Source organism: Bos javanicus, chromosome 5 (genome assembly GCF_032452875.1).
Source record: "Bos javanicus breed banteng chromosome 5, ARS-OSU_banteng_1.0, whole genome shotgun sequence".
Taxonomy (NCBI): domain Eukaryota; kingdom Metazoa; phylum Chordata; class Mammalia; order Artiodactyla; family Bovidae; genus Bos; species Bos javanicus.
In genome coordinates, this window is record NC_083872.1 from 102,098,834 (window position 1) to 102,125,166 (window position 26,333).

General features: G+C 37.5%; 2 protein-coding genes across 2 annotated transcripts; one reads left to right on the forward strand and one right to left on the reverse strand.

Moving 5' to 3' along the window:
• Window positions 1-1,812: 1,812 nt before the first annotated feature.
• LOC133248773 (serine/arginine-rich splicing factor 3-like) lies at window positions 1,813-3,130 on the reverse strand (the record flags this gene model as incomplete). The annotated part of the gene is made up of 1 exon (XM_061419081.1): window positions 1,813-3,130. A coding segment is annotated over one exon (573 nt), but the record flags the coding sequence as incomplete, so codon positions are not given.
• Window positions 3,129-17,570, forward strand: CLEC6A (C-type lectin domain containing 6A). Its single transcript, XM_061417993.1, has 6 exons — window positions 3,129-4,059; window positions 4,980-5,072; window positions 8,114-8,215; window positions 13,229-13,380; window positions 15,806-15,921; window positions 17,122-17,570. The coding sequence occupies exons 1-6, from the start codon at window positions 4,047-4,049 to the stop codon at window positions 17,264-17,266; spliced, it is 621 nt and encodes a 206-aa protein (XP_061273977.1). The 5' UTR covers window positions 3,129-4,046; the 3' UTR covers window positions 17,267-17,570.
• Window positions 17,571-26,333: the final 8,763 nt, after the last annotated feature.

Below are 26,333 nucleotides of genomic sequence, written 5' to 3' on the forward strand. Positions count from 1 at the left end.
TCCAACCAGTCCATTGTGAAGGAGACCAATCCTGGGTATTCTTTGGAAGGACTGATGCTAAAGCTGAAACTCCAGTACTTTGGCCACCTCATGCAAAGAGTTGACTCATTGGAAAAGACTCTGATGCTGGGAGGGATTGGGGGCAGGAGGAGAAGGGGACGACAGAGGATGAGATGGCTGGATGGCATCACTGACTCGATGGACGTGAGTCTGAGTGAACTCTGGGAGTTGGTGATGGACAGGGAGGCCTGGCGTGCTGCGATTCATGGGGTCGCAAAGAGTTGGACACGACTGAGCAACTGATCTGATCTGATCTGATCTGAAGGTGGAAGCTTAAGTTACTGATTTTAGGTCTTTCATCTTTTCTGATATAGGGCTTCAATGATATAAAACTTTCCTCTAGGCATTTCTTTTGCTGTAGCCCATAAATTTTGATACATTTCATTTCATTTAATTAAAATTTAAAAAACTGGGGGGAATTCCCTGGTGATTCAGTGGTTAGGACTCGACTCTTTCACTGCTGTAGGCCTGGTTTGATCCCTGGTGGGGGAATTAAAACCCTGCAAGCCCTGTGGCATGGCTAAAAAAAAAAATTCTTCTCTGACTCTTGTGTCTTTTAGAGGTGTGTTGTTTATTTATTTATTTTTTTGGTGTAATAAAGTTTTATTAAAGTATAAAGGAGATAGAGAAAGCTTCTGACATAGGCATCAGAAGGGGGTAGAAAGAGTACCCTAGAGGTGTGTTGTTTAATCTCCAAGTATTTTGGGATTTTCCAGCTGTTCTTCTATTACTGACTTTTAGTTTAATACCACTGTGGACTGACAGCAGACATTGTATAATTCCCATTATTTTAAATTTGTTAAAGTGTATTTTATGGACCAGAATGTGGCCTATCTTGGTAGTATTCTATGTGAGTTGGGGACAAGTGTGTATTTTGGATAAAATATTCTATGAATGTCAATCAGATCCAATGCTGATTGATAGTGCGTCTTTTAAAATTAGAGTTTTTATTTTTGCTGGATATATACCCAGGAGTGGAAATACTGGATCATATGGTTCTACTCTTAGTTTTTTAGAGAATCTCCATACTGTTTTCCATAGTGGCTATACCAATTTACATTTTCACCAACTGTGTATGGAGTTCCCTTTTCTCCACGTTTGAGGAGAATCTTCTTTTTCTGGACCATGAAATGGTTTCATCCTTGGGTTTATGTTTCTTCATCTCTAAGGGGAACTGGAAACAGATGATGACATTTTATAATCACTTCTTCTCCCATTATGACTTGTTGCATCCCAAACTAATTGGTGGGGGGAGACTTCTGTGGGTTTTTAATCCTAGTCTCAATGTCTATTTTCATTATTATTGATAACTATCCTATTACTTAAAAAGTCCTGCTGAGTTGGGACTTCCCTGGTGGTCCAGTGGTTAAGACTCTGAGCTCCCAATGTAGGAGGTATGGCTTTGATTCCTGGTCCGGGAGTAAAGATCCCACATGCTGCATGGCACAGCCAGAAAAACAAACAAGCAAATCCTGCTGAGTTCAATAGTCATACATCCATGGTAGTTTTGATTTTTGTTTCTTGTATTTGTGGTTGCTCAATTGAGATTGTGGAGATATATGTAATATTAACAGAAAACTCTACATTCTGGAAACTGTATGTGAGGAAGGATCCCTAAGCCCTTGAGTAATAACAAGAAATTAATAAAGCTCACCCTTGATGTTATACCACTTCAAGCTCCTTGTTACTTAATCAAGGAGATTGTAATATATTACTAAATGTTCTTCAGTCTTGGTCTTGATGTAATAAGAATTTTTTTTTTTGTAACCAAAACTTTAATCCCAAGGATTCTCACAAAACATATTACAAATGACAGCATGAAAAAAGAATCTTGCACAGTAACTCAGTTCAGCTCTACAATGTACCCTTAAACTGGCAGGACATTTGTTATCTTGAGTAGTCTCATATTTCCAAATAAAGAACGTTACAAAGAGCTATGTATTCATATATAGCAATCACAGAATGAACTTACAACCTAAAGCAAAGGTAAACTAACTTCCTTGAAACTTGTTAGATTCTACACCAACTGGACAACCTTTTGTCCAGTGTAAAGACTAGTGGGATTTTTAAACCTCTAATCTAGTTTAAGGGTGCAGCTTTAATTTTTCCAGCTGGCTTTTGAGTTCACAGCAGCTTTTAAAAACTGCTTACTACAGCTGCATACCATATCCCAGGTATGTTGAAAAAAAAAATCTTCCAATTTTTGCCAGTTTTTATTTCCATAATGTTAAACATCGTCTGGGCAGGAGTTAAGAGGTTTATTATCAGCCTATGCAAGACTAAAATTCAAAGCAAATTAAATTTTGCTTAAGGTAACATTGTAAAATAACAATTCTTGATATTACATGCCTCATATGATCCATTTCAAACCATAGAGAATTACACCTTTGTGTCACTGTTCCAACAGACAAACAAATGTGAACAGCTAAAACATTTTAAAAATGTACCAAGCTTATGAAGTCTCAAACAAAACTTGAATTTTCTGTACATACTCCTGTCAAATGAAGTTATTTCCTGTACACCACTCCTCTTGCAAACTGGTCTTCTGTTTCCTTTCATTTGACCTAGATCGGCTACGAGACCTAGAGAAAGATCGGGACGGCTTGTGATTTCTCTCCCGGGACAGTGATCTCTCTCTTCTCCTATCTCGAGAAAGGGACCTGCTCCGGCTGCGGGAGAAGCTTCTCCGTCTTGGAGATCTGCGTCGAGGTGGAGGACTCCTCCTCCGATAATCATCTCGAGGGCGACGACCCCAAGAAGGAGGTGGGCCACGATTACGACTTCTCTTTTCACCATTCGATAGTTCCACTCTTTCTCGGCAGCCACAGAGTGTTCTCCCATCTAGCTCTCGGACAGCATCAGCTGCGTCTCGGGGATCTTCAAATTCAACAAAAGCAAAGCCGGGAGGGTTTCTAGCAACCCACACACTTCGGAGTGGTCCATAATAGCCAAAAGCTCGTTCCAATTCAGTCTTGTTACCATTGTTTCCAAGATTACCTACATAAACTTTACAGTCCAATGGACAGGAATCACGATGCGTTTCGAGATCTTGGGTTAGAAATGCGGAGGTTCAAATCCACAGAACCTAGGTTAGGTCTTCCCGGTCCACCTCCCGCCCGGCGTTCCCGGATGCTCTCGCACACCCGGCATCCACGAAATGGCCAATAAGAATGTTTTATCACTTTTACAGATAGATTCCAGTCTCTTTCACTTTGCAATTATATTCCTAAACAATGTCCATGGTTCTTTATGTAATTTATTATATTAACCCTTACTATCTAAGTCATATCTATTCAATCAGACTTTTGCTCACTTCCTAGGACACTATTAAACACATGGGTTAAGTCTTACATAAAACTCAATGTAAAACTGGCTTGTTGTTTAGTTGCTAAATGATGTCTGACTCTTTTGTGACCCCATGAACTATAGCCTACCAGGCTCCTCTGCCCATGGGATTTCCCAGGCAAGAATACTGGAGTGGGTTGCCATTTCCTTTTCAAGGGATCTGCCTTACCCAGGGATTATACCCAAGTCTTCTACATTGGCAGGCAGATTCTTTACCACTCGGCCACAAGGAAAGCCCCCCCAAATTGGCTAAGGACCACTGAATTAATTACATCTTACAAATAATTTTTTAAAAGATTCCTCCTCTATTCTGAGTAGGAATCAGAGAGAGAGACTTTGTGTCAGAAAGTGAACAAATGAGATTCTTGTTGAAGTTCTCATGAACAGTTTAGGCTAGGTTTCTCAGTTTCTCTTTCATTTTACCCACTATTTAAAATCACTGGAATCTATAGTCCCAACCGCGACTTCTTCTTTCAAGGTCCCCTTTATATTGGATGTCTCTTAGTCACATCAGAGTGTTCAGCAGTTCATCTCTGAGCTCTGACTTCTTTGAATGAAGCCAGAGCTCTGGGTAACATCTTCAGAGAGATAGAGAAAGAGAAAGAGGCTCTTGGACCTTCTGAACACAGGGAGCCCACAGAATGGTGCGGGAAGGTAAGTATTCCTTTTCTCCATTCAAGAAAGAAAGGTATAAGTGTGTGATGAAATGATGAGTCATCTGGAGAGAAGAGGTAGACAACAGACAAATGGATGGGAAAGAGGTTGGACCACATTGTGGAGTCATGGAAGACTGAAAGAAAGAATAATTCCTCAGAGGCCAGGCTCACTTGAAAGTATAAGAAACCACATACCACAGAGATTTATGAGAAGTAAGAGGCAGAAATGATATTTTGAGAAAGATGGGGAAGTCAACAGATGATTATAATATTAAGAAGAGAGAAGAAGGAAATGGAAATTACCTTTGACTGAGGATGAGTTTTACCTGGATTGTTTAAGACCTGAGAGCTGCTGCTAAGTTGCTTCAGTCATGTCCGACTCTTTGTGACCCCATGGATGGTAGTCCACCAGACTCCTCTGTCCATGGAGTTTTCCAGGCAAGAATACTCAAGTGGGTTGCCATTTTTTTCTCCAGGGGATCTTCGTGACCCAAGGATTGGACCCGTGTCTCATATCTCCTGCATTGGCAGGCGGGTTCTTCACCACTAGGTCCACCTTTGAGAGCCACTACCTGGTTATTTAATCTTGAAGGCATTTCTAAGCTCTCTCTCTATTTTTAAAAAGATACTTATTTACTTACTTGATTGTGTTAGGTCTTAGTTGAGGCATGTGGGTTCAGTTGCCCCACAGCATGTGGGATCTTATCTCTGCGGCCAGGGGTGGAACCTGTGTCTCCTGCATTGCAAGGCAGATTCTTAACCACTGGATTGCCAGGGGAGTCCCCTAAGTTCTCTTCTTATTTAAGTCTTTTAATTACTCTGAGATTCTTCATCTGATGTCTTCATTGCTCTAAGCTTCTTAGGGTCTCTTGCTTCCTGGAACTCCCGGTAACTACATCTGTCTTGCTGACTTGACAGGGAATGCAGAATCCTGCTTCCGGATGAGGCTCTGGTGTATTGCAGTACTTGGCTTAGCCCTCCTCAGTGCATGTTTCATTGTGAGCTGTGTGGGTAAGTTCATCATTGAGGGGCTATGTCCCTTGATCCCTTCCCCATCAAGTTCTATGTAGACCCTCTAGGCAGTGATCCTCAAACTTTTTGGCACCAGACACCCACTTTGTGAAAGACAATTTTCCCACAAACTAGGGGTTAAGGTGGGCAATGGTTTTAGGATGATTCAAGCACATTACACTTATTGTGAGCTTTATTTCTGTTATTATTATTACATCAGCTCCACCTCAGATCATCAGGCATTAGATCCCAGAGATTGGGGACCCCTTCCCTAGAATATGTTCTCCTTCATGAATTAATATGTTAGCTCTTACTCGGAATGTCATGCTTTTTCTTCATTTTCCTCTCCCCTGCTCCTCCCTTTTCTCTGCTTCCTCCATGTTTTGATAACTGGTTCTTCTTCCAGATTTATTTTGCCTGGTTTTACTAGCATTTACCCAATCATGACCTCACCTAGATTGTATGTTGCTTGTCACCATCCTTGAGGACGCCATCCTCGAGGACTCCATCTTCACTCCTGGGTTCACTGTGATCATGTATCATAAAGCCCTCTAGTGAGAGGACGGCCATAACTGCCTTTATGATCATAATACTTTACATTAGGGTCTTTGGCTTTCATGTGGGAGTCTTTCCCACTAGGAAAGGAAAAAGTTTTCAAGTGGAATATTGGAACTAGAAGAGAATAAAGTATTTCTTTCCTGTTCCCTTTGCTTCCAGTTAAATAGTTCAAGTTCATTTTGTGAGAAGTCTTAGAGGCCTTTTTGCTCTCTAACCCACAATTTAGTTCTCTATTCACTGACAAGGTGGTTAAAAATAGTTATTGAATAATCTGAGGGGGTGAAACTGTCTTCCTATGTCAAATGGGCCATATTTGAAGCTCCTTCTGACATGTAAATCAATCTTATAGTCTTCATTAAAGCACAAAGAATTATCACCAGGATTAGAATTTGCTTTACTTTACAGGGTCAAGTGCAAGAGAGAAAGGGGTTTAATGGTAGTTATTTCAGTAATCAAGAGGAAGCAGGTATTCATAACTCCAAGACATAGGCTAAGAGAGAGGTAGTAACGTTTGATAGTACAGGGTTTCAATAACAGAAGGACGAGAAGAATATGAGTGAAGAATCAAGTCAGGATCTGAAAGAGAACAGGTCTTACTCAATGTGCACACCCTGAACATAAAAGTTTATGTTCATTTGAGACATTTAAAATGACTCTAAAGGTTTAAAGGCTCCCCTTGGTTGTTATTTATCCTCTGTGTTTAAGTGTAGCTACCAGCAGTCAGAAATTTTAAAAAATACTGGAATAAACTGAAAACTCACTTCAGGATTATTAACATTAAGGAGAGCTACCATAAGACCCTGCAACCCCACTTCTGGGTATATATCTGGAGCAAAACATAATCCAAAGGATACATGTGCCCCAATGTTCATTGCAGCATTGTTTACAATAGCTAAGACATGGAACAATCTAGATGTCCATCAACAGGTGAATGGATAAAAAAGATGTGGTATATGTATACAATGGAATATTACTCAGCCATTAAAAAATGAAATAATGCCACTTGCAGGAAGATGGATAGACCTAGATATTGTCATACTGAGTGAAGTAAATCAGACAGAAAAGGAGAAATATCATATGACATCCCTTATATGTGGAATCTAAAAAAAAAAAAGGATACAAATGAACTTACTTGCAAAACAGAAAAAGACTCACAGACTTAGAGAATGAACTTATAGTTGCTGGATCAGGGGGTGGGGAAAGTATGGAGGAAAGAGATAGTTAGGGGGTTATGGATGGACATGTACATACTTCTATATTTAAAATGGATAACCAACAAGGAACCTACTGTATAGAACATGGAACTCTGCTCAATGTTATGTGGCAACCTCGATGGGAGGGGAGTTTGGGGGAGAATGGATATGTGTATATGTACGGCTGAGTCCCTTTACTGTCCACATGAAACTATCACAACATTGTTAATTGGCTATACACCAATACAAAATAAAGAGTTAAAAAAATTTGAAGAGAAGCAGATAGCCAGTGAATGAACAGTGTCTATTGATTATTGTGATCGTCACAGCTCTAGGTGATTAACTGGTATAGAAAACAGAATCTCAACTAATGAGAACATACTGTATAATAGCACAAGGAACCCTATTTAATGCTCAGGGGTGACTTGAATGGGAAGAAGGTCCAAAAGGGAGAGGATATATGTAGATGTATGGCTCATTCACTTTGCTGGACAGTAGAAATTAATACAATATTGTAAAGCAACCATACTCTTATTAAAACTAATGGCAAAAAAAAAATAAATAAATAAAACAGAATCTCTGCCCTAGAACATAGAGCTTAAATTTTAATGGGGGAAAGAGTAAAAAATAAATGTGTAGGCATAAAAACAAACATGATAATGCATACAAGCAAGCAGTAAACATTTTTTTTTTAAATTGGAGTATAAATGGCAACCTACTTCAGTATTCTTGCCTGGAGAATTCCATGGACAGAGGAGCCTGATGGGCTATAGTTCAGGGCATCTCAAAGAGTCGGACACGACTGAGTGACTAACACACAACACACAATTGCATTAGTTTCTGCTGTGCAACAGTGTGAATCAGCCATATGGATACATATATCCTCTCCCTCTTATGCCTCTCTTCCACGCCCCCATCCCACCCCTCTAGGTCATCACAGAGCACCCAGCTGAGCTCCCTGTGCTATATGGCAGCTTCTCACTAGCTATCCATTTTACACATGGTAGTGTAGATAAGTCAATGCTACTTTCTCAATTCGTCCCGCCCTCCCCTTCTCACCCTGTGTCCGCAAGTCGTTCTCTATGTGCAGGTCTCTATTCCTGCCCTGCAAATAGGTTCATCAGTACATTTCCCCTAGATTCCATATACAATCAGCATGGTCTTTATTGAGCTGGCTTAGAAAGAAGAGAGTGGTGGCAGTTGCAGGTAAGCCAGCGTGGCACAGATTTAGAGCATAAGGCTCAATAGTGAAAAAACGGAAGGATACTAATCCTTCTTCTCCTTTTACAGTGACTTATTATTTTACACATGGCAACATTGGCAAAAGGCTGTCTGAACTGCACACACACCATTCAAATCTAACCTGCTTCAGTGAAGGGACAAGGGTGACAGGTAAGGTGTTGCAATGTTTAACTAGACTTCCCTTTTTCTTAGAGAGAGGTCAGAGTTGAGTTCAAGATTGGTTTATTCTATTAAAAAAAAATAAAGTTGCTGCGGGCTTCCCTAGTTGCTCAGATGGTAAAGAATCTGGTGAAATGTGGGAGATCTGGGTTCGATCCCTGGGTTGGGAAAGATTCCCTGGAAGAGAGCATGGCAACCCACTCCAGTATTCTTGCCTGGAGAATCCCCATGGACAGAGGCTTCTGGTGGGCTACAGTCCATGGGGTTGCAAGGAGTCGGCCATGACTGAGTGATTAAGCACAGCACAGGTCGCAAAGTTGCTGCATGGATATAATTAATGTATCTCTAAATTTCATTGTTCACATCAGGTTCTAGACTTGCCTTCAAAAAATGCCTCCTCCAGCCATGTTGACCTCAATATGTGCTACCAACATACCCTCGTAATTTGCTGAAGCCCACCCTGGAAATTATTCCTAACGGTTCTTGTTTCACATTACCCTCACCCTCTACCAAATGGATAAAATATTTTTGATATCTAAGATGCCCAATTAATAATGCCCATATCAAGGCTCAGGGGAGTTCAGTGGTTAAAAAGTCCACCTGCCAAGCAGTAGATGTGGGTTTGATCCCTGATCCAGGAAGATCTCACATGCTGTGAAGCAACTAAGCTCCCGCACTATGACTATTGAGCCTGTGCTCTAGAGCTCAGGAGTGGCAACTACTGAGCCCACACGCCACAACTACTGAACACTGGCCTGACTCACAAAAGCCCAAGAAAGGCAAAGTGCATGTTTGCAGTGGTCATTATGACTTGACTCCTTCCAAGTAATGAGACCCAAATAGACATTAGACTCCTGCTATTTCAGGAACTAAATATTTCCTCCTCTGCTTTTATGAAGAAACTCATGAAAGGTAATGAGAGGGCAGAGGTTTCTTTGTATTTATATGAGATGTTGAAAATTCCCCCATTTTTTTGGTATTTGGCAAGAATGTAGTGCATGGGTGTGTTGAGGAGTAATTTTCCTTATTCTCCCTGACCTATGGTTTTGTTGTCACATTGGAGTTTTATTTTTTGTCAAACAGCTGTAGAGTGGCCCTTCCGGGGAGGAAAACATAAGTCTATCAGGATTGTCTTCCTCCTGACTTCTGGAGACACTCCAACCATAACTACTGAAATTTTAAAGAATACTTTTCTGGAAGCCTTTGCCTTCAGAATACTCTGAATTGAACAAAACAGATGGATGTTAATTAAATTAACTCTACATTCATCTGACATAAGAGACTTCAAATTCACTCTCTAAATCTATCCAACTTAATGTTATGGCCACTCAGGGTGTTCAACACAACCAATTTAAGTTACAGATAAGCTTATGGAATGAAATTATGTTGTGTAATACCATATCATCAAATATAAATGCCCAGCTTTTAAACAATAACTTTTCAAATTGTTATGACAATGAAAAATGAAAGTTCAAACACAAAATTCCCATTTGATTGAAGTTAAAACCTAATTGAAATCCATATTGTATCTTTCCCGTTTTTTCCCCCACCCAGTCCTGGTGTTGAAATGTTCAGAGGCACGGGTAAAGTCAGAGTTTTTTCAGTGGACCTGTGCTCTGCCAAGGCCTGTCCTCTTTTTTAAAAAGATTTATTTATTTTATTTTTCGACTGTGGTGGGTCTTGGTTGCCGCACGCGGGCTTTCTCTGGTTGCAGTGCGTGGGCTCCTCACTGCGGTGGCTTCCTTTGCTGTGCAGCGCAGTCTCTTGGCGTGCAGGCTTCCGTATTAACAGTTGCAGCACACAGGCTCAGTAGTTGTGGCACATAAATTTCGAGGCTCCATGGAACGTGCAGCCTTCCTGGACCAGGGATCAGGCAGGTGTCCTTTCCATTGCGAGGCAGTCCTAACGACTGGACCACCAGGGAAGCCCGACCTGTCACATTCAAACTGTTCTGCTTGCCAAGCCCCTAAAAGGATTTCGAAAAGCAGTTATTATATCTAGAGGAGTAGAAAGGGTCTTGTGATTAAGATGGGGCACATATACGCCCATCTGGGGTAGCTGGTAAAATTCCATATCTTGACCTAAGTGGCAGTTATAAGGATGTTCAACTTTCAATAATTTGTTAATGTATATATCAATTTTATACAGTTTTCTGTCTGTAATATGTTGGGCAAAATTTTTTTTTTAAATAAAAAATAAATTTGTAAATGTAAACAAAACAGATTATGTTCTCACTTACATAATTTAATTCAATGTCTATATTTTTGCATCATGTTATAGAAGCAAAAAATGGTGACCCACTCCAGTATTCTTGCCTGGATAATCTCATGGACAGAGGAGCCTGGTGGGCTACAGTCCTTGGTGTTGCGGAGTCGAACACAATTTAGCGACTGAGCACACACAGAAGCAAAGGCTTCAATTTCTGGAGCATTGTTAATATTAACACTTAAAAAACCTGCTACGTCTTTTAAAAATGTATCTACTAGTGTCTTAATGGCATTACAGAGTGTTACCTCCACTCTCATCATGCATTGAAAAAAAAGGAGTAACCAAGACTTCCCTGGTGGTCCAGTGGTTAAGACCCCATCTTCCAGTGCAGGGGGTGCAAGTCTGATTGGGAGTCAAAACACAAAACAGAAGCAAAAAACATAAAACAAGAGCAATATTGTAATAAAATCAGTAAAAACTTTTAAAAAGGTCCACATTAAGGAAAAGAATAACATATATTATTTAACGGTTAGATATTTTACATGATTCTTTTTCCCCCTTGGACTAATATTTACATCACACTTCCCCCATTTGCCAAAATATATAGATAAGTGTACATTAATATTTTTATTTTTTCCTTTGTTCAGAAGTTTATTCAACATTATTATTTCAGAATATCACATCACCAATGGCAATTGTTTGTGGTAGCAGTCTGCATATTAGTTGTCACATTCATGGTGATCCATGTATAGGCCCAAACATTTTGACTGCTTCTAGCCGTTATGCTCCAATTTTATTAATGTATTTATATTCTGTGGAACACTGAGCTTTAAGTGTAATGAAATTTCTTGTGTTCAAAACATCTCAAATGTACTTTAAACATTGATAAGTTACTACTAATAAAACAAAATCCTATTGGAAGTCCATCTCTTAGTTAGATGAATGGGACTTGAAAAATGCAATCAGACAGTATCTACTCGGTTAACATTATTACTAGAATGAGAGAGAATTCAACGTCAATTCTGTTCCTGTTTTTCACTTTAGCAACACAAACTTTAGATAAGCCTTACTTACCTAAATAAGTAGATAGATAGGCATAGAATGTGTTTTGTTAGGATGTCAGTCAATTTTTTGAAAATTTTCCAGAAATCATACAGTGTTCTAGTACCAAAAATTATTTGTGATGGTCTGCTGAGAATTTGATTAGGTTATTTTTCAATGCTGTTGGGTGTTAAGAATAATAAATGGAATAATTTACAAAGTCTTGCTATTTTTCAGTCAGTAGTCATTTACTTTCTCAATTTCTGGAAAGTACACCAAAAATGTTTAGGAAGTCTTATCAAATGACTATTAATTACATCTATTTTTCAATACTTACAAAGCATTTTAATCAGTCCATTATTCTCAGTTAGGAAATGGAAATATATTAAAATCAATATGCCTTTTTGACAAATTCTTCTACTCATCACATTTTTCAGTATTTTTGTCAACCTTGGAACTGGAGATTTGTATTTAACATGTGAAAAATGTTTGCAATGTATAATTAATTGGCAAAACCAATCCCTACTATCAAAACAGTCAGTCAAATTAGACTTTTAAAATTAAAATAATCTGCTAAGGCACATTTTGAGAAGTCTTGTTAAAAGACAATTTTTAATAGTGATCAGAATATAGAATTAAGATAGATTTCTAAAGGGGGCCAATATTAAAATGATATTCATGTAGTCTATTTTATTCATTTTATAATATTATAAAATGAATTATAAGCCTTTAAATGTTTCCTCATTACTTAATATGTAATAATTTGACCATAATTAAAAAAAACACAAATAGAATAGAGCTACATATAACAATATGGATGAATTTTAGCATTATGGAATGAGAATTAACCCAAGAAGACTACATATAATACCTTTAAGAAAGTTCAAAACCCAACAAAGTTATATTATTTAGATATACATATACATGTGCTAAAATTATATATATGTACATATAAAAGACATCAGTGGATATTTTTACAGTTAGTTGCAGATATTTTAATCTAAGGAGAGTGACAAACTGGTGCTTTGAAGGAGAAAGGGGAGAACTATTTGTTTATAGTCTTAAGTGCTTGATAATGTGTAAAAATTAGTACTAGGTAATATTTATGAATAATTATTACATCTTAAGCATTCTTTAAAGTGCTTTGTATATATTATGTGATTAACTCTTACCTTGAGTTTGGTATTGTTATTTCCATTTTAAGGATTAAACAAATGGGTGCAAGGAGGTTATGGAATTTGCTCAAGGACATATATAATAAATGGTAGAGACAGAATTCTAATGATAAATAATTATAATTCCCACAATCATCCTGAGAATAATTATCATTATTAAAATGTTAAAAATTTGAGGCTCTGTGGGTTGCCCAAGATTATTAAGGAGAACTGGAATTCCAGACTAACTTATGTTGATAATTTGAAACTCTGAAAGAATTTGGTGCTTCTAACATATAAAGAATATGAAGAATAGGAAAAATATATTGATAGTGACTTTTTTTGGCAAAAAAAAAAATCCAGATAAATTATATGGGCAAACCTTAGTAAATATTGAGGGATTAATGTTGAATAATACTTATTTACAAGCAATTCTATGGCATCAAATTATATAATTAAGGGAACTGAAAGAAAATACATGAATTAAGAAACCTATCTTTGAAAAACGACTGCAGATCATCAGAATTTTATATGTATAGAACATGCCCTTTAAGCTTATTATTCTCATCTTAGACTCACCGTTTCCTTTCACACAATGCAGAAAAGATTTGGGGATGTTGCCCAGGTACCTGGAAGCCGTTTGGTTCCAGCTGCTACTTTATTTCTTCTGAAGAGAATTTCTGGGCTAAGAGTGAGCAGAACTGCATTGGGATGGGAGCTCACTTGGTGGTGATCAACACAGAAACAGAGCAGGTACTTTGGTTTTCTTTATTTTTCATTAAAATTTTTTAAAAACTGAGGATAACAAAACTTACCACCTTAACTCTTTTTAAGTGTACAGTTTAGTAGTGCTAACTATATTCACATTTGTATTTGTAATGTCTTATTGTTGGTTAGTCGCTCAGTCATGTCTCACTTTTTGCGACCCCATGGACTGCAGCATGCCAGGCTTCCCTGTCTGTCACCATCTCCTGGAGTTTGCTCAAACTCACGTCCATTGAGTCAGTGATGCCATCCAACCATCTCATCCTCTGTCATCCCCTTCTCCTCCAGCCTTCGATCTTTCCCAGCATCAGAGTCCTTTCTTAGAAGAGTCAGCTCTTTGCATCAGGTGACCAAAGTATTAGAGCTAATGTCTTATGGAAAAACCCAAATGAACTTTTTGACCAACTCAATAACAAGATTTAACAACTTTTTCATCTTGCCAAACCGAACTCTATACCCAGTGGACAGTGACAACCCATTTCCCCCTCCCTCCAGTCCCTGGAAACCACCCTTTTAATTTCCTTATTTATGAGTTTGACTATTAATACTTATAGATACCTCATACAAGTGTCATCATATAGTATTTTGTATTTTTGTGATTGCCTTATTTCACTTAGTGTAATATCTTCAAACTTTATCCATTTTGTAGCATGTGACAGGATTTTCCTCCTTTGTAAGCCTGAATAATATTCCACTCTATGTATAAAACATGTATCACTTATCCATTCACATGTTTATGGACGTTTGGGATGCTCCATCACCTGGCTCTCCTGAACAATGCTGAGATAAACACAGATGATCTTTGAAATTTTGCTTTCAATTATTCTGCATATATATTCAGAAGTGGGATTGCTGGATCATATAGTAATCCTAATTTGAATTTTTCGAGGAACCACTATACTGTTTTACACAGTGGCTACACTATTTTATAGTCCCACAAAGAGCACACAAAGGTTCCAATTTCTCCATTTTATTGACAACACATTATTTTCTTTGTCTTTATTCCAGTAGTGGCCATCCTAATGGGTGTGAAATTATATTTTATTGTGACTTGATTTCCTTTTCTTTAATGATTAGCAGTATCAAGCATATTTTCATATATTTGTTGATCATTTGCATGCCTTCTTTGGAGAAATGTGTATTCAAGTATTCTCCCTATTCTAAAAGTTGAGATATCTGTGGGGTTTTTTGTTGAGCTATAGGAGTTTTATATATTCTAGATATCAATTCCTTATCAGGTATATGATTTTCAAATATTTCCCCCCATTTCACAGGTTCCCTTTACACCCTGTTGATTATCTCCTTTGATGCTCAGAAATTTTAGAATTTGATTAAGTTAGTTTATTTTTTCTTTGTTGCCTGTGACTTTGGTGTCATAGCTAAAAAATTGGCAAATCCAGTGTCTTAGAACATTTCTGTTGTGTTTTCTTTCACAATTTTTATAGTTATGGGTCTTATATTTAGGTCTTTCTTCCATTTTGAATTCTTCTTTTTTTAATGCAGTGTAAGGTAATGGTCCAAATTCATTTTTTGCTACCCCTGCTCCATTTTAGCTTCATTTGTGTGGAATATCTTTTTCCATTTGTTCACTTTCAATCTGTGTGTGTCCTTAAGACTGAAGTGAGTCTCACTGGAGTTTGCTTTTTTTTATCCAGTTAACTACTCTATGGTTTATTGCTTCTTGTAGATAATCTCTGTAATTTTAATTATTATCTCATCTATGGGTTACCTATCTGGGCGTATGGATCTTGATTCCTCTGTATCTCTGGCCCATCTGCCAGTCACTTTGTTGTTAAGTTGTAGAAGATCTTTTGACTAGCCTGCAGGTCATTCTCATTGCCAGTTGCTCTAGAAATAGTTGTAATCCTGGTGTGCTGTGAAAGGAGGGAACTCGGGGTCTTTCTACTCTCTATCTTGGCTCCTCTTGGTCAAAACTAATAATAATTTCAGAAATTAATCGCACACTACAGTTAAAACTTAGTTAGAACTCCTTTATGTTTAACTTCTGCAAGTATTGAAATCTATTTCTTAGAGAAGTACTGCTTAGGAAAGTAGACAAACAAATTTGAATTTTGATGACCCAAATGTAATTTTACTGATAAACAATGATAAATAAGATGACAAACACACATTTGTAAAATTTATTAAACATTTAAAGCACAGAAACTGGTCTGTACATTGAAAAAGAATTGTCTCTTGGTGAAGAAGAGAATAAATTGTCTGAGATGGGAATTCATAGAACAGCACTTTCTTCCTTCTGGGATAATGTTGGTGTTTTCAGCCATCACTCTTGTTCAGTGTGCTGTCATGACACTGTTCCTCATACCTGCATTTTCTTTTCTCCAGAGCTAGAGATAACCCTTACTTGATCCAGCCTGGAAATTTCAGTCTGTGACTCTTTTTCTTCACATAGGATTTCATTATCCAGCAGCTGAATAAAACATTTTCTTATTTTCTGGGACTCTCAGACCCACAAGGGAATGGCAACTGGCAATGGATTGATCAGACACCTTACAAGGAAAATGTCAGGTGAGTGCAGACTCAGATTAATGAACCCTAGTGCCTTGTTTACACAAAAAAATTAGATAAATTTTGTTAGCAGCAACTATCAATGCTAATACTAATGGCCATAATTATGAAAACAAGAGTCTAACAATCATTTAGTTCTAAGTGCATGCATTATCTTACCTAAATTTCATAAAAACTTCTTTTTCAGAACTCATTTTACTGATAAGAAATAGAATAAATTGCCCAAGTTCAATAAATTAGTAAGATGAGAAAGTAGTCTCAACTCTATTTGAGTCCAAAGATGGTGCTCTTAACTGTTACTTTTGCTGCTCCTAAACAATTCAGTTAAGTATTTCTCCAACTAATAAGATTTAAACGTCTGAAGCAGTATTATGTTCAAATTCTAATAGGATAATTATATAATAATACTATTTGTTTGTGACTTTAAAAAACCTTGAATTTAATTATACATTATTACACAACCTTGTGAGCTATTTGGGGAACTTATGGTGATTCCTATCTTTGTAGATGAAGAATTTAATTACTTCCTTAAAGTCAAATGAGTCAGCAGCAGTACCAGGTCTTTTAATTTAAAAAATAATGTCCTGTCCCTTCCGTCCCACCCTACCACAGATTGTATCCCAGACTCAAGCATTCGGATACTCACTTTGTGTAGCTCCATGAGAACAGAGAGATTTAGAAATATGATAAGAGTGCATAAGTGAGAGAAGTCAGGATAAGTGGTCTGTATAGGGGAGGAAGTGAAGATCAGATTTTAAAACATTAAATCTTGCCTTGTTTCATAAAAACTTATTTTCCAGGAGAATTTTAGATTAGCAAGAGTGAAAGTATGTGTCTGCACATGTGGTTTTATTTTTAAGACTTTTTTTTTTTGATGTGGACCATTTTTAAAGTCTTTATTGAATTTGTTACAATACTGCTTATGTTTTGGTTTTTTGGTCTCAAGGCATGTGGGATTTTAGCTCCCTGACCAGGGATGGAACCTGTGCCCTCTACATTGGGAGGCAAAATATTAACCACTGAACCATCAGGGAAATCACCTGCATGTGAGCTTTTTGAGGATGGCTATATAAAGAAAAGGAGTCATCATTGGGATATTCTTTCATCCTGAACCCCAATTTTTTCAACCCTAATCCTAAGTACTTTCTAACCAATCACTCAGCATTCACTGAAGTATTTTTACCCTTTGTTTCTCCTTAGATTTTGGCACCAAAATGAACCCAACTTTTCTGCAGAGGAATGTGCTTCAGTTGTTTTCTGGGATGGGAGAGGATGGGGCTGGAATGATGTTTTCTGTGATTCTAAAAGGAAATCAATATGTGAGATGAAGAAGATTTACCTATGAGTGGAACTTTATTCAGCAATATCTTTAAAATTTAGAGCCACTGTAAAATTATAATTTCCTTTTGTAACTTACGGTAATCCTTATCATATCAGGTCATGGGGATATTCCGATGCCTTTCTCTCTTCAGTTCGTCCTCTTCTATTAACCTCTTTCCCACTAATCTTAGGATGAGCTTTCCTTAATTTTTTTAATTTTGTTTAGTTTGTTATTCATTCTTTTCTTTTCTTTTTTCATACTTCTTTTCAACATTCTTTGTTCCAGATATTGTACTATTTTGTCTATTAAAAGGCTTTGTTGTTGTTTAGTTGCTAAATTGTGTCTGGCTCTTTTGCGACCCCATGGACTGTAGCCTGCCAGGTTCGTTTATCCATGGGATTTCCCAGGCAAGAATACAGAGTGGGTTGCCATTTCCTTCTCCAGGGGATCTTCCAGATCTAGGATTGAACCTGTATCTTTTGCACTGGCAGGCAGATTCTTTATGAACTTGTGTTTATCAAAACACTGTATAGTGTTTTTAAATTTAAAATTTTTGAAAACTGAGCTGGGAGAAGATATTTCAATTACTTTTAATGAGCATAGTATTAATACCAAGAACCTTAAACAACTGTAATGAAATAATTAGAAAGACAAAAATTGGGAAAAATAATTGAAAATCACTTCATGGAAGAGGAAGTACATAACCTAAAAAGCTGTATTTTTAGAGATGCTCAGCTTCACTCATAACTTGAGAACTGCAAGTCAAGATCATAGTAATATAATATTTCATACCCATTTTAATGGCAAAAACTAATAAATAAGTAATACCAAGTGTTGAAGATGTAGATAAATGAGATCTCTTACACTTTACTGATTTGAATTTATATTGGTACAACCACATTGGGAAGTACATATATCTACATTTTTCATTTATAAACATCATCCAACAAATGCTGTATTAAGAGAAATCTAGGGTCTATGAAATGTGGTTATTAAAATGAAGAGTTGTTTCGTGGGGATAACTTTAATCAGTGTGTGCCTGCTGCTGCTGCTGCTAAGTCACTTCAGTCGTGTCCGACTCTGTGTGACCCCATAGAAGGCAGCCCACTAGGCTCCCCCGTCCCTGGGATTCTCCAGGCAAGAACACTGGAGTGGGTCGCCATTTCCTTCTCCAAGTGTGTGCCTGCTTAGTCTCAAAGTCATGTCTGACGTGTGACTCCATGGACTGTAGCCTGCCAGGTTCCTCTGTCCAGGGGATTTTCCAGGCAAGAATACTGGATTGAGTTGCCATTGCTTTCTCTAGGGGATCTTCTGACCTAGGGATCAAACCCACTTCTCTTACATTGGCAGACAAGTTCTTTACCTCTGAGCCACCAACTTTAATCAGTATGCTTGCATTGTTTAGGCACATATATGGTAAAAGTGAAAACAAATTGAGGGTTTGATAATCAAAGCTCAATATAATGGTGACATTTGTATGGTAGACAGGAGGCAGGATTGGCAGAAGCACATAGACATGTTATAAAGTTCTAGCTTTTATATTGGGTAATGATATTCATATAATAAACATCAAACACAACAAAAGAAAACAAGAATGTCAAGAGGCTAGTATACTAGAAATCTCAAATTATAATGAAAATTTTTTTGTGCACCCAAAGTTTAAATATGAAAAATGATTGGAGACTCAATCAATGAGAGTTGGGGATTCTTTCTTTTTTTTTTTAGTAAATACAGTGTGATATATTTATAAATGAGAATAACAACAATAAAAACCACGAACAGTATTTCAGAAGTTGAAAACAGTGACACTAGCAGCACTCAATACACAGCATTTTACTTTTCTTCACATTTGGAACGTTTTTTTTTTTAATTATATAAAGGTGAGAATATAGTATATTAATACTAGTATATAGTATATTAATATATAGTATATTAATACTTTAATTAATAGTGTATAAATTAATTAGTATTTTATTAATTAATAGTATGTCAATTAATTAGTATTTTAATTAATATAGTGTGTTAATACTTTAATAAATGACAAAAAAGATGAGACAAACCTGTGCATTTAGAGAGCTGCTTTCAGTCCTGCCAGATCCCTGCAGAGTGAATTCCCAGCACAACCTCATTCGAGTGCGAGGACACAGAGCAGTCCTTGGTTAGATGCACATGTTCATCTGGCTTGTCCAGCGTGGTCAGCATTCTGTTTCTTGCTGGTTTCCTTCTGCCATGAAAGTTCATGTCCACTTGTCTGCTTCTTAATGCAGACATGCACGTTCCTCATCCACTGGCTACTGAAGGAGGATTAGGGCCAAGCAGGTGGCTAAGTGATAAATTCAACCCATTCTTCTGGGGACAGGGGGTACTTTCCTGATGGCCCTCTTCCTTCAGCATATCTGGAATTGGATGAGCTTCCATAACCTCATCTCTTTTTCACATCTTGCTGAAGTAGAGTTCTGAAAAACAAAACCACAAACTCAGCTATTCCACAGAAGAAACCTGTGATAAAAGATAATGTTCATTGGGATTGACTCTTGCTGTCCAACACTTGTCCATCTAAGATGTCCATTGCCTCTCCAGAGCAATGGTGGTGCCTGGGCCCGTTCAGCTTCTATATCTCTCCGAGTTGGCAATTCTTGAATGTTGCTCTTGAGGTCAAGGTCATACTGCAGTAACGGTGATCCCAGGGTCTGCAGCATCCAGAGAGTTTTGCCTCCATGCCACCCTCATCACAATTTTCTCTTCTTTTTAAAGACTTTATTGAATTTGTAATAATATTGTTGTTTTATGTTTTGACTTTTTGGCCATGGGAACTTTGCATCCTGAACAGGGATCAAACCTGCACCTCCTGCATTGGAAGGCAAAACCTTTATTATCAATAGAAAGTTAGCTCCTGCTTCATTTTTACTCCCAAGTCTCACACACCATTGAATTTAATTGATGTTTACAAATTTGCATCAAGAAAATAAAGGAGAGTCTGGAAAATGTCATTCATAGCTTTCCATTCTCCATAGCAATGGTAGGTACGATGAAGGAGGTGGGAGTGGATGCTGAGGGCTGAGGGACTAGATCTAACATAGTTGGAATACAGCATTCTTTAAATACATTGTAAGGTTTGCTCTAAGCATTTCTATCTGTAAGTGAGAAGACCCACAGTTTTTATGTGTGTGTGTGCTCTGCAAGTTTGAAATCAGTTTATGTCTACTTTGTAGAATGAGTCAGAATGCTCTTCTTCTTTTCTATTTTCTGAACCATTTGATTAAATTTATCTGCATTATAGCGTCTTTGCATGTTTGGAATGCTGTAACAAAACATTGGACACTGGGTAGCTTATAAACAATAGAAAATGTATTTCTCAAAGTAATGGAGCTGGGAAGTCCAAGTCAAGGCATCAGCATGATCATGTGTTGGTGACAACCCTCATCCTGTCTCTTCTCAGGATGGAAGGGAAAGTCTAGGGGTTTCCTGGCACGAGTCCCATTCTTTTTTTTTTTTTTTATGAGTCCCATTCTCGATGGCCCCGTCCTCATGACCTAAGCACCCCCCAAAGGCCCCACCACCTAATAGCACCATCTTCTGGCATTAGGATTTCAACACGTAAATTTTTGAGGGACACAAACATTCAGACCGTAGCATATAGGTGTATATATACTTCTTAGAAATTTGGTTAAATTTGCCCATGAAGTTCTCAGAACTCCTGTCTATTTAAGAGGATTTCTTTGACCACATTTTCCCTTTTCTCTATGATTTTGAGGCTTAGGATTTCTAATTCTTCTTAGTCATTTTCAATAATTTTTATCTTTTAGAAAACCATCTATTTTGTATTAATTTTTAATTTGTCAGTTTGTTTAACTTGCTAGCACAGCTCACAGAACTCAGGAAAGCAGTTTACTTACTAGTGTGTGCATGCGTGCTTAGACACTTAGTGGTATCCGACTCTGCGACCCCATGGACTGTAGCCCACCAGACTTCTCTGCCCATGAGATTCTCCAGACAAGAATACTGGAGTGGGTTGCCATTTCTTCCTCCGGAGGGCCTTCCTGGAATCCAACTCAAGTCTCCTGCATCTCCTGGATTGGCAGGCAGATTCTTTACCACTGAGCCACCTGGGAAGCCTCTTACTTTCTAGATTCCTAGTTTATTACAAAGGTTAAGGAGAAGAATTAGCAGCCAGATGAAGACATACATGAAATGAGGTCTGGAAGTTTCCTGAGCACAGGAACTTCTGCTGCCATGAAGTTTGGGATGATGCCTTACTGTCCTGGCACATGGAGGTATTCTTCTTCACTGACCTGGAAGCTCTCTGAACCCTGTCCTTTTGGGGTTTTCTGGGGCTTCATCATGTATCAATAGAATGACTGATTATCAGTCATTGGTGATTAATTCAACCTCCAATCCTTTCCCTTCCCTGGAGGATGGTGAGTGGGGCTGTAAGTTTCAGCACTCTAATTATATGGTTGGTCCCCTTGTTAATCAGCCTCTATCCATAGGTTATATAGGGACATTCCAAAAGTTATCTCATTAGCATAAACTCAGGTGTGCTTGAAAGGTTTAAAAAATTTTTTTAAAATTTTCTTTTATAAACTTTTTATTTTGTATTGAGGTATGGCTGATTAACAGTGATGTGATAATTTCAGGTGAATTGTTAAGGGACTCGACGACACATATACATTAAAAAAATAATAAAAGACACCCATTTTACCTTTATTGCTCTGAGCTATATTAGAAACCAAGGACAAAAAACAAGTGTAACTAAAGATGTTTCTATTGCTCTAATCACTCAGGAAATTACAAGTACTTTGGGTGTGTGAGTCACAAATGAAGGTTGAAGACCAAATATATGAATATATCTTATTATGTACATCTTGTTATAAATTATTATATCATATCCCACAAAGAAGTTTTGCATGTATATAAGGTTCTTTAAAAAATTATCTAATTATTTAATAGTGTATTAAACTTTTTAATGGGCATGTTCATACACAAATGTTGCAGAGTAGGAGTTATTTTACTTTTCTTCACTGTGATGAAAATGCTGTAATGTGAGAAAAAGCAGCCTGTGTAAATTGAGCCTGGATTGACTTAGACTCAAGGTCTCTGGCAAAAAGAGGCAAGAGCCTACAGAGGGCTGAACAAGCAGGGAAACGACTGTGAAGTTAGAGCATACATTTCATCTGGATTTTAAAGAAATTTGAATAATTAAAAAAATATTTATTTATTTGGCTGTGCTGAGTCTTAGTTGTGGCATGCGGGACCTTTGATCTTTGTTGCATCGTGTAGCTCTTTAGTTGCAGCGTGCAGGGTCAAATTCTCTGACCAGGGAATGAATCTAGGCCCTCTACACTGGGAGCTCAGAGTCTGAGCCAATGGACCACAAAGGAAGTCCCAAATTTGAGTAATTTTTGTTATGACACATGCAGGTTCTAGAATTTTTTTCTCCCCTTGAATAAAAATTAGCCTTTAACGATACTACATCTTTTGAGATTAATTTCACATCTAAAGTTTCCTAATCTTTCAGAGTAAAATGACTAAGGTCTAGCTTCTCTGAATAAATCCAGATTTCCTGGGTAAAAGCTTCACAGAAACAGACCTAAGAGATTCCACATGCCTCACTACAAGGGTACATACTAGTGTTTCTAGAAGAATAACTTCAAAGTGGAAGTGAGATTGTATTTTCTTTTTATAATAGTTCCAGATAGGAGAGTTGAAGTAAAACCGAGAATGGGAATTTAGGAATTGATGTTGATTTCAAGAGTGATGTTCTATAAAGTAAGCGCCCAAGAAAGTGAAAGAATTGTGAAGCTAGATGATTTTAGAACTAAAATAGAAGTCATACATGATAATAGGCTAAGGAAGCATGAAATTAGAAAAATAACTCAGATTTATGAGCAATTGGGAAGATAAGAGAAACATGCAGCATGATTCAAGATGATATCTAAGATTTTCTACTTTGAGAGACATTAAAGATTTCTCGTCACTTTGCTTTGTTATTTCTCAGATGATTTAAAATATCTGTTTTCTGATGTGATGATAAAAAATCAGATAAGAGTGAGAGAGAGCAAACCAAGTTGCCTCCTTATGTGAATTTGGAACATGTTGGTTTATATAACCTGAAATTTTCTTGAATGGTAAAAAAAAAAAAACAACCTCAGATGTTAGTGTAATCAAAAAAAAAAAAAAAAGAACAAACCCAGCATCATCACAAAAGTTAGCTCCATTTTAGGTTTTCAAGGTCAAGTGATAGAGAAAGAAGGATTTAAGAATATGTATAACATTGATCAAGGGGAAGTGGATTAGAAAATCCATATTTGACTAAGGAATACAGAAAATCAGACTGAGTTGAGTGCCCACACATCAAAAAAAAAAAAAAAAAGAATGAACAGAGGGATGAAATGAAGTGAGGAATTGAAAGATCTCTGCCTGTGTTTTCCAAAAAAACAAAGAGAGAGTTTTTATTGTAAGAAATTTAGGATATCTCAAAGCATTAAAAATTTCCCTTGTCTGTTATATTATCTCTTACGATTCTTGGTAGTTAGTAGTAGTCAGGAAACTTCAGAAACTCTCAAAAGGAGGAAGTTAGTATTAAATGGCTGAAATCATGATGGCAAATTGTATCTTAAGGCACATGAATGAGAGTGCATGTGGGAGAACAGGGGTAAAATGATCTTTGAGGGGGTGGTTGTGTTCTGGTGGTTTGTAAGAACATGACTCTCTGTAGTCTAACAAAGACATAACGTACCATAAAGGAACAAACCCCCTTCCTCTTTCCCAGTGACTCTTCAAAAGTCTGCCTAATGGAAAAATTTTTATATGCCTTGCTTGTGAAGTGTAATCCTACTGAAATACATAATTTTGCTAGGACTAATCAAACTTTCTGTTCTAATGTTTAAATTTCTGTTCAACTGAATCTTTCTTCTGAGTTCCAAATGAGTAGGTCTTGCTGTCTCATTTGGAGATATTTTTTTAAAAATTTATTTTAAATTTAATTTTTGTTTATATTGTGGCAGCTTCCCTGATAGCTCAGTTGGTAAAGAATCTACCTGTGATGCAGGAGACCCTGGTTTGATTCCTGGGTCAGGAAGATCCACTGGAGAAGGGATAGGCTACCCATTCCAGTTTTGTAGTATAGTTGACTTACCCAGGGATTGAACTTGTGCCTTCTACAGGTCTCCTGCATTGCAGGCTGATTCTTTACCACTGAACCACTGGGGAATGGCTGGAGATACTCTGGGGTAGGAAACGGAAACCCAGTCCAGTATGCTTGCCTGGAAATCCCATGGACAGAGGAGACTGGCAGGCTACAGTCCATGAAGATCACAAGAATCAGATATTATAAGAGTCAGTGACTAAACAACATAGTTGGTGTATAATATTTTGTTATAACATTTTAAGTGTACTGCAAAGCGATTTAGTTATACATATACATATAGTCATTCTTTTTAGATTCTGTTCCCATGTAGATTATTACAGAATATTGAGTAAAGTTCCCTTATTTGAAGATCTTAAAGAAGCATTTCAAGCTTAACATGTTGAATGCCCTAGATTTTACTAAAAACCGCTTTTTCTAGTGCTTCCATTTCAGTAAATGGCTTCAATCACCATGTAAACAGGTGCTCAACTCATAAAGAATCATTCTCAACAAATTTCCTTGCTTTACTTCCTGTTTTCTGCTGGTCTTTGACTATTGATAGCAATGTTATTGGCTAGAAATGCTTAGGGACATTCACCTGGGAACCTGGCAAGTTTTATAGTCTATAAACTTTTATAGACTATAAACTATAGACTTCTCCCCTTTCAGAACTAATGCTGTGGCTGGACTGACCCTTGGGATCCTTATAATTGTAAGATACCTTTCCCTGGTGGCTCAGATGGTAAAGAATCTGCCTGCAATGCAGGAGACCTGAGTTTGATCCCTTGGTTGATCCCTGGGTTGGGAAGTTTCCCTGAAAAAGGGAATGGCTACCCACTCCAGTATTCTTGCCTGGAGAATTCCATGAACAGAAGAGTTCCATGAACAGGCAGGCTACAGTCCACAGGAATAAATCTAACCAAAGAGGTAAAAGACCTGTGCTCAGAAAACTGTAAGATACCGTGGAAAGAAATTGAAGGTGACACAAGCAGATGGAAAGATATGCTGAGATCATGAATTGGAAGAATAGCCATTGTTAAAATAACCATTATACCCAGGGCAACCTACAGATTGAATACAATCCCTATCGAAATGCCAATGATATTTTTCATAAAACTAGAACAAATAGTTCAAAAATTGGTATGGAAGCACAAAAGACTCTGAATATCCAAAACAATCTTGAGAAAGAAGGGTGGTATAAATCTTCCTGATTTCAAACTATATTAAAAAACTATAGTAATCAAAACAGTAGGATATTGGCATAAAAACAGACACAGAAATCAATGGAAAAGGACAGAAAGCCCAGAAATGAACCCATGCTTATATGGTCAGTTAATCTAAACAAAAGAGGCAATAGCATCTAATGGGAAAAGACAGTCTCTTTAGTAAATGTTGGGAAAACTGGATCACTATATGCAAAAGAATCAAACTGAACTACTTTCTCACATCATGTTCAGTTCAGTTCAGTTGCTCAGTCGTGTCTGACTCTTTGTGACCCCATGGACTGCAGCATGCCAGGCCTCCCTGTTCATCACCAACTCACAGAGTTTACTCAAACTCATGTCCACTGAGTTCGTGATGCCATCCAACCATCTCATCCTTTGTTGTTTGCTTCTCCTCCCACCTTCATTCTTTCCCAACATTAGGTCTTTTCAAATGAGTCAGTTCTTCGAATCAGGTGACCAAAGTATTGGAGTTTCAGCTTCAACATCAGTCCTTCCAATGAACACCCAGGACTGATTTCCTTTAGGATGGACAGATTGGATCTCCTTGCTGTCCAAGGGACTCTCAAGAGTCTTCTCCAATACCACAGTTCAAAAGCATCAATTCTTTGGCACTCAGCTTTCTTTATAGTCCAACTCTCATATCCATACATGACTACTGGAAAAACTGTAGCCTTGACTAGACAGACCTCTGTTGGCAAAGTAATGTCTCTGCTTTATAATAAGCTGTCCAGGTTGG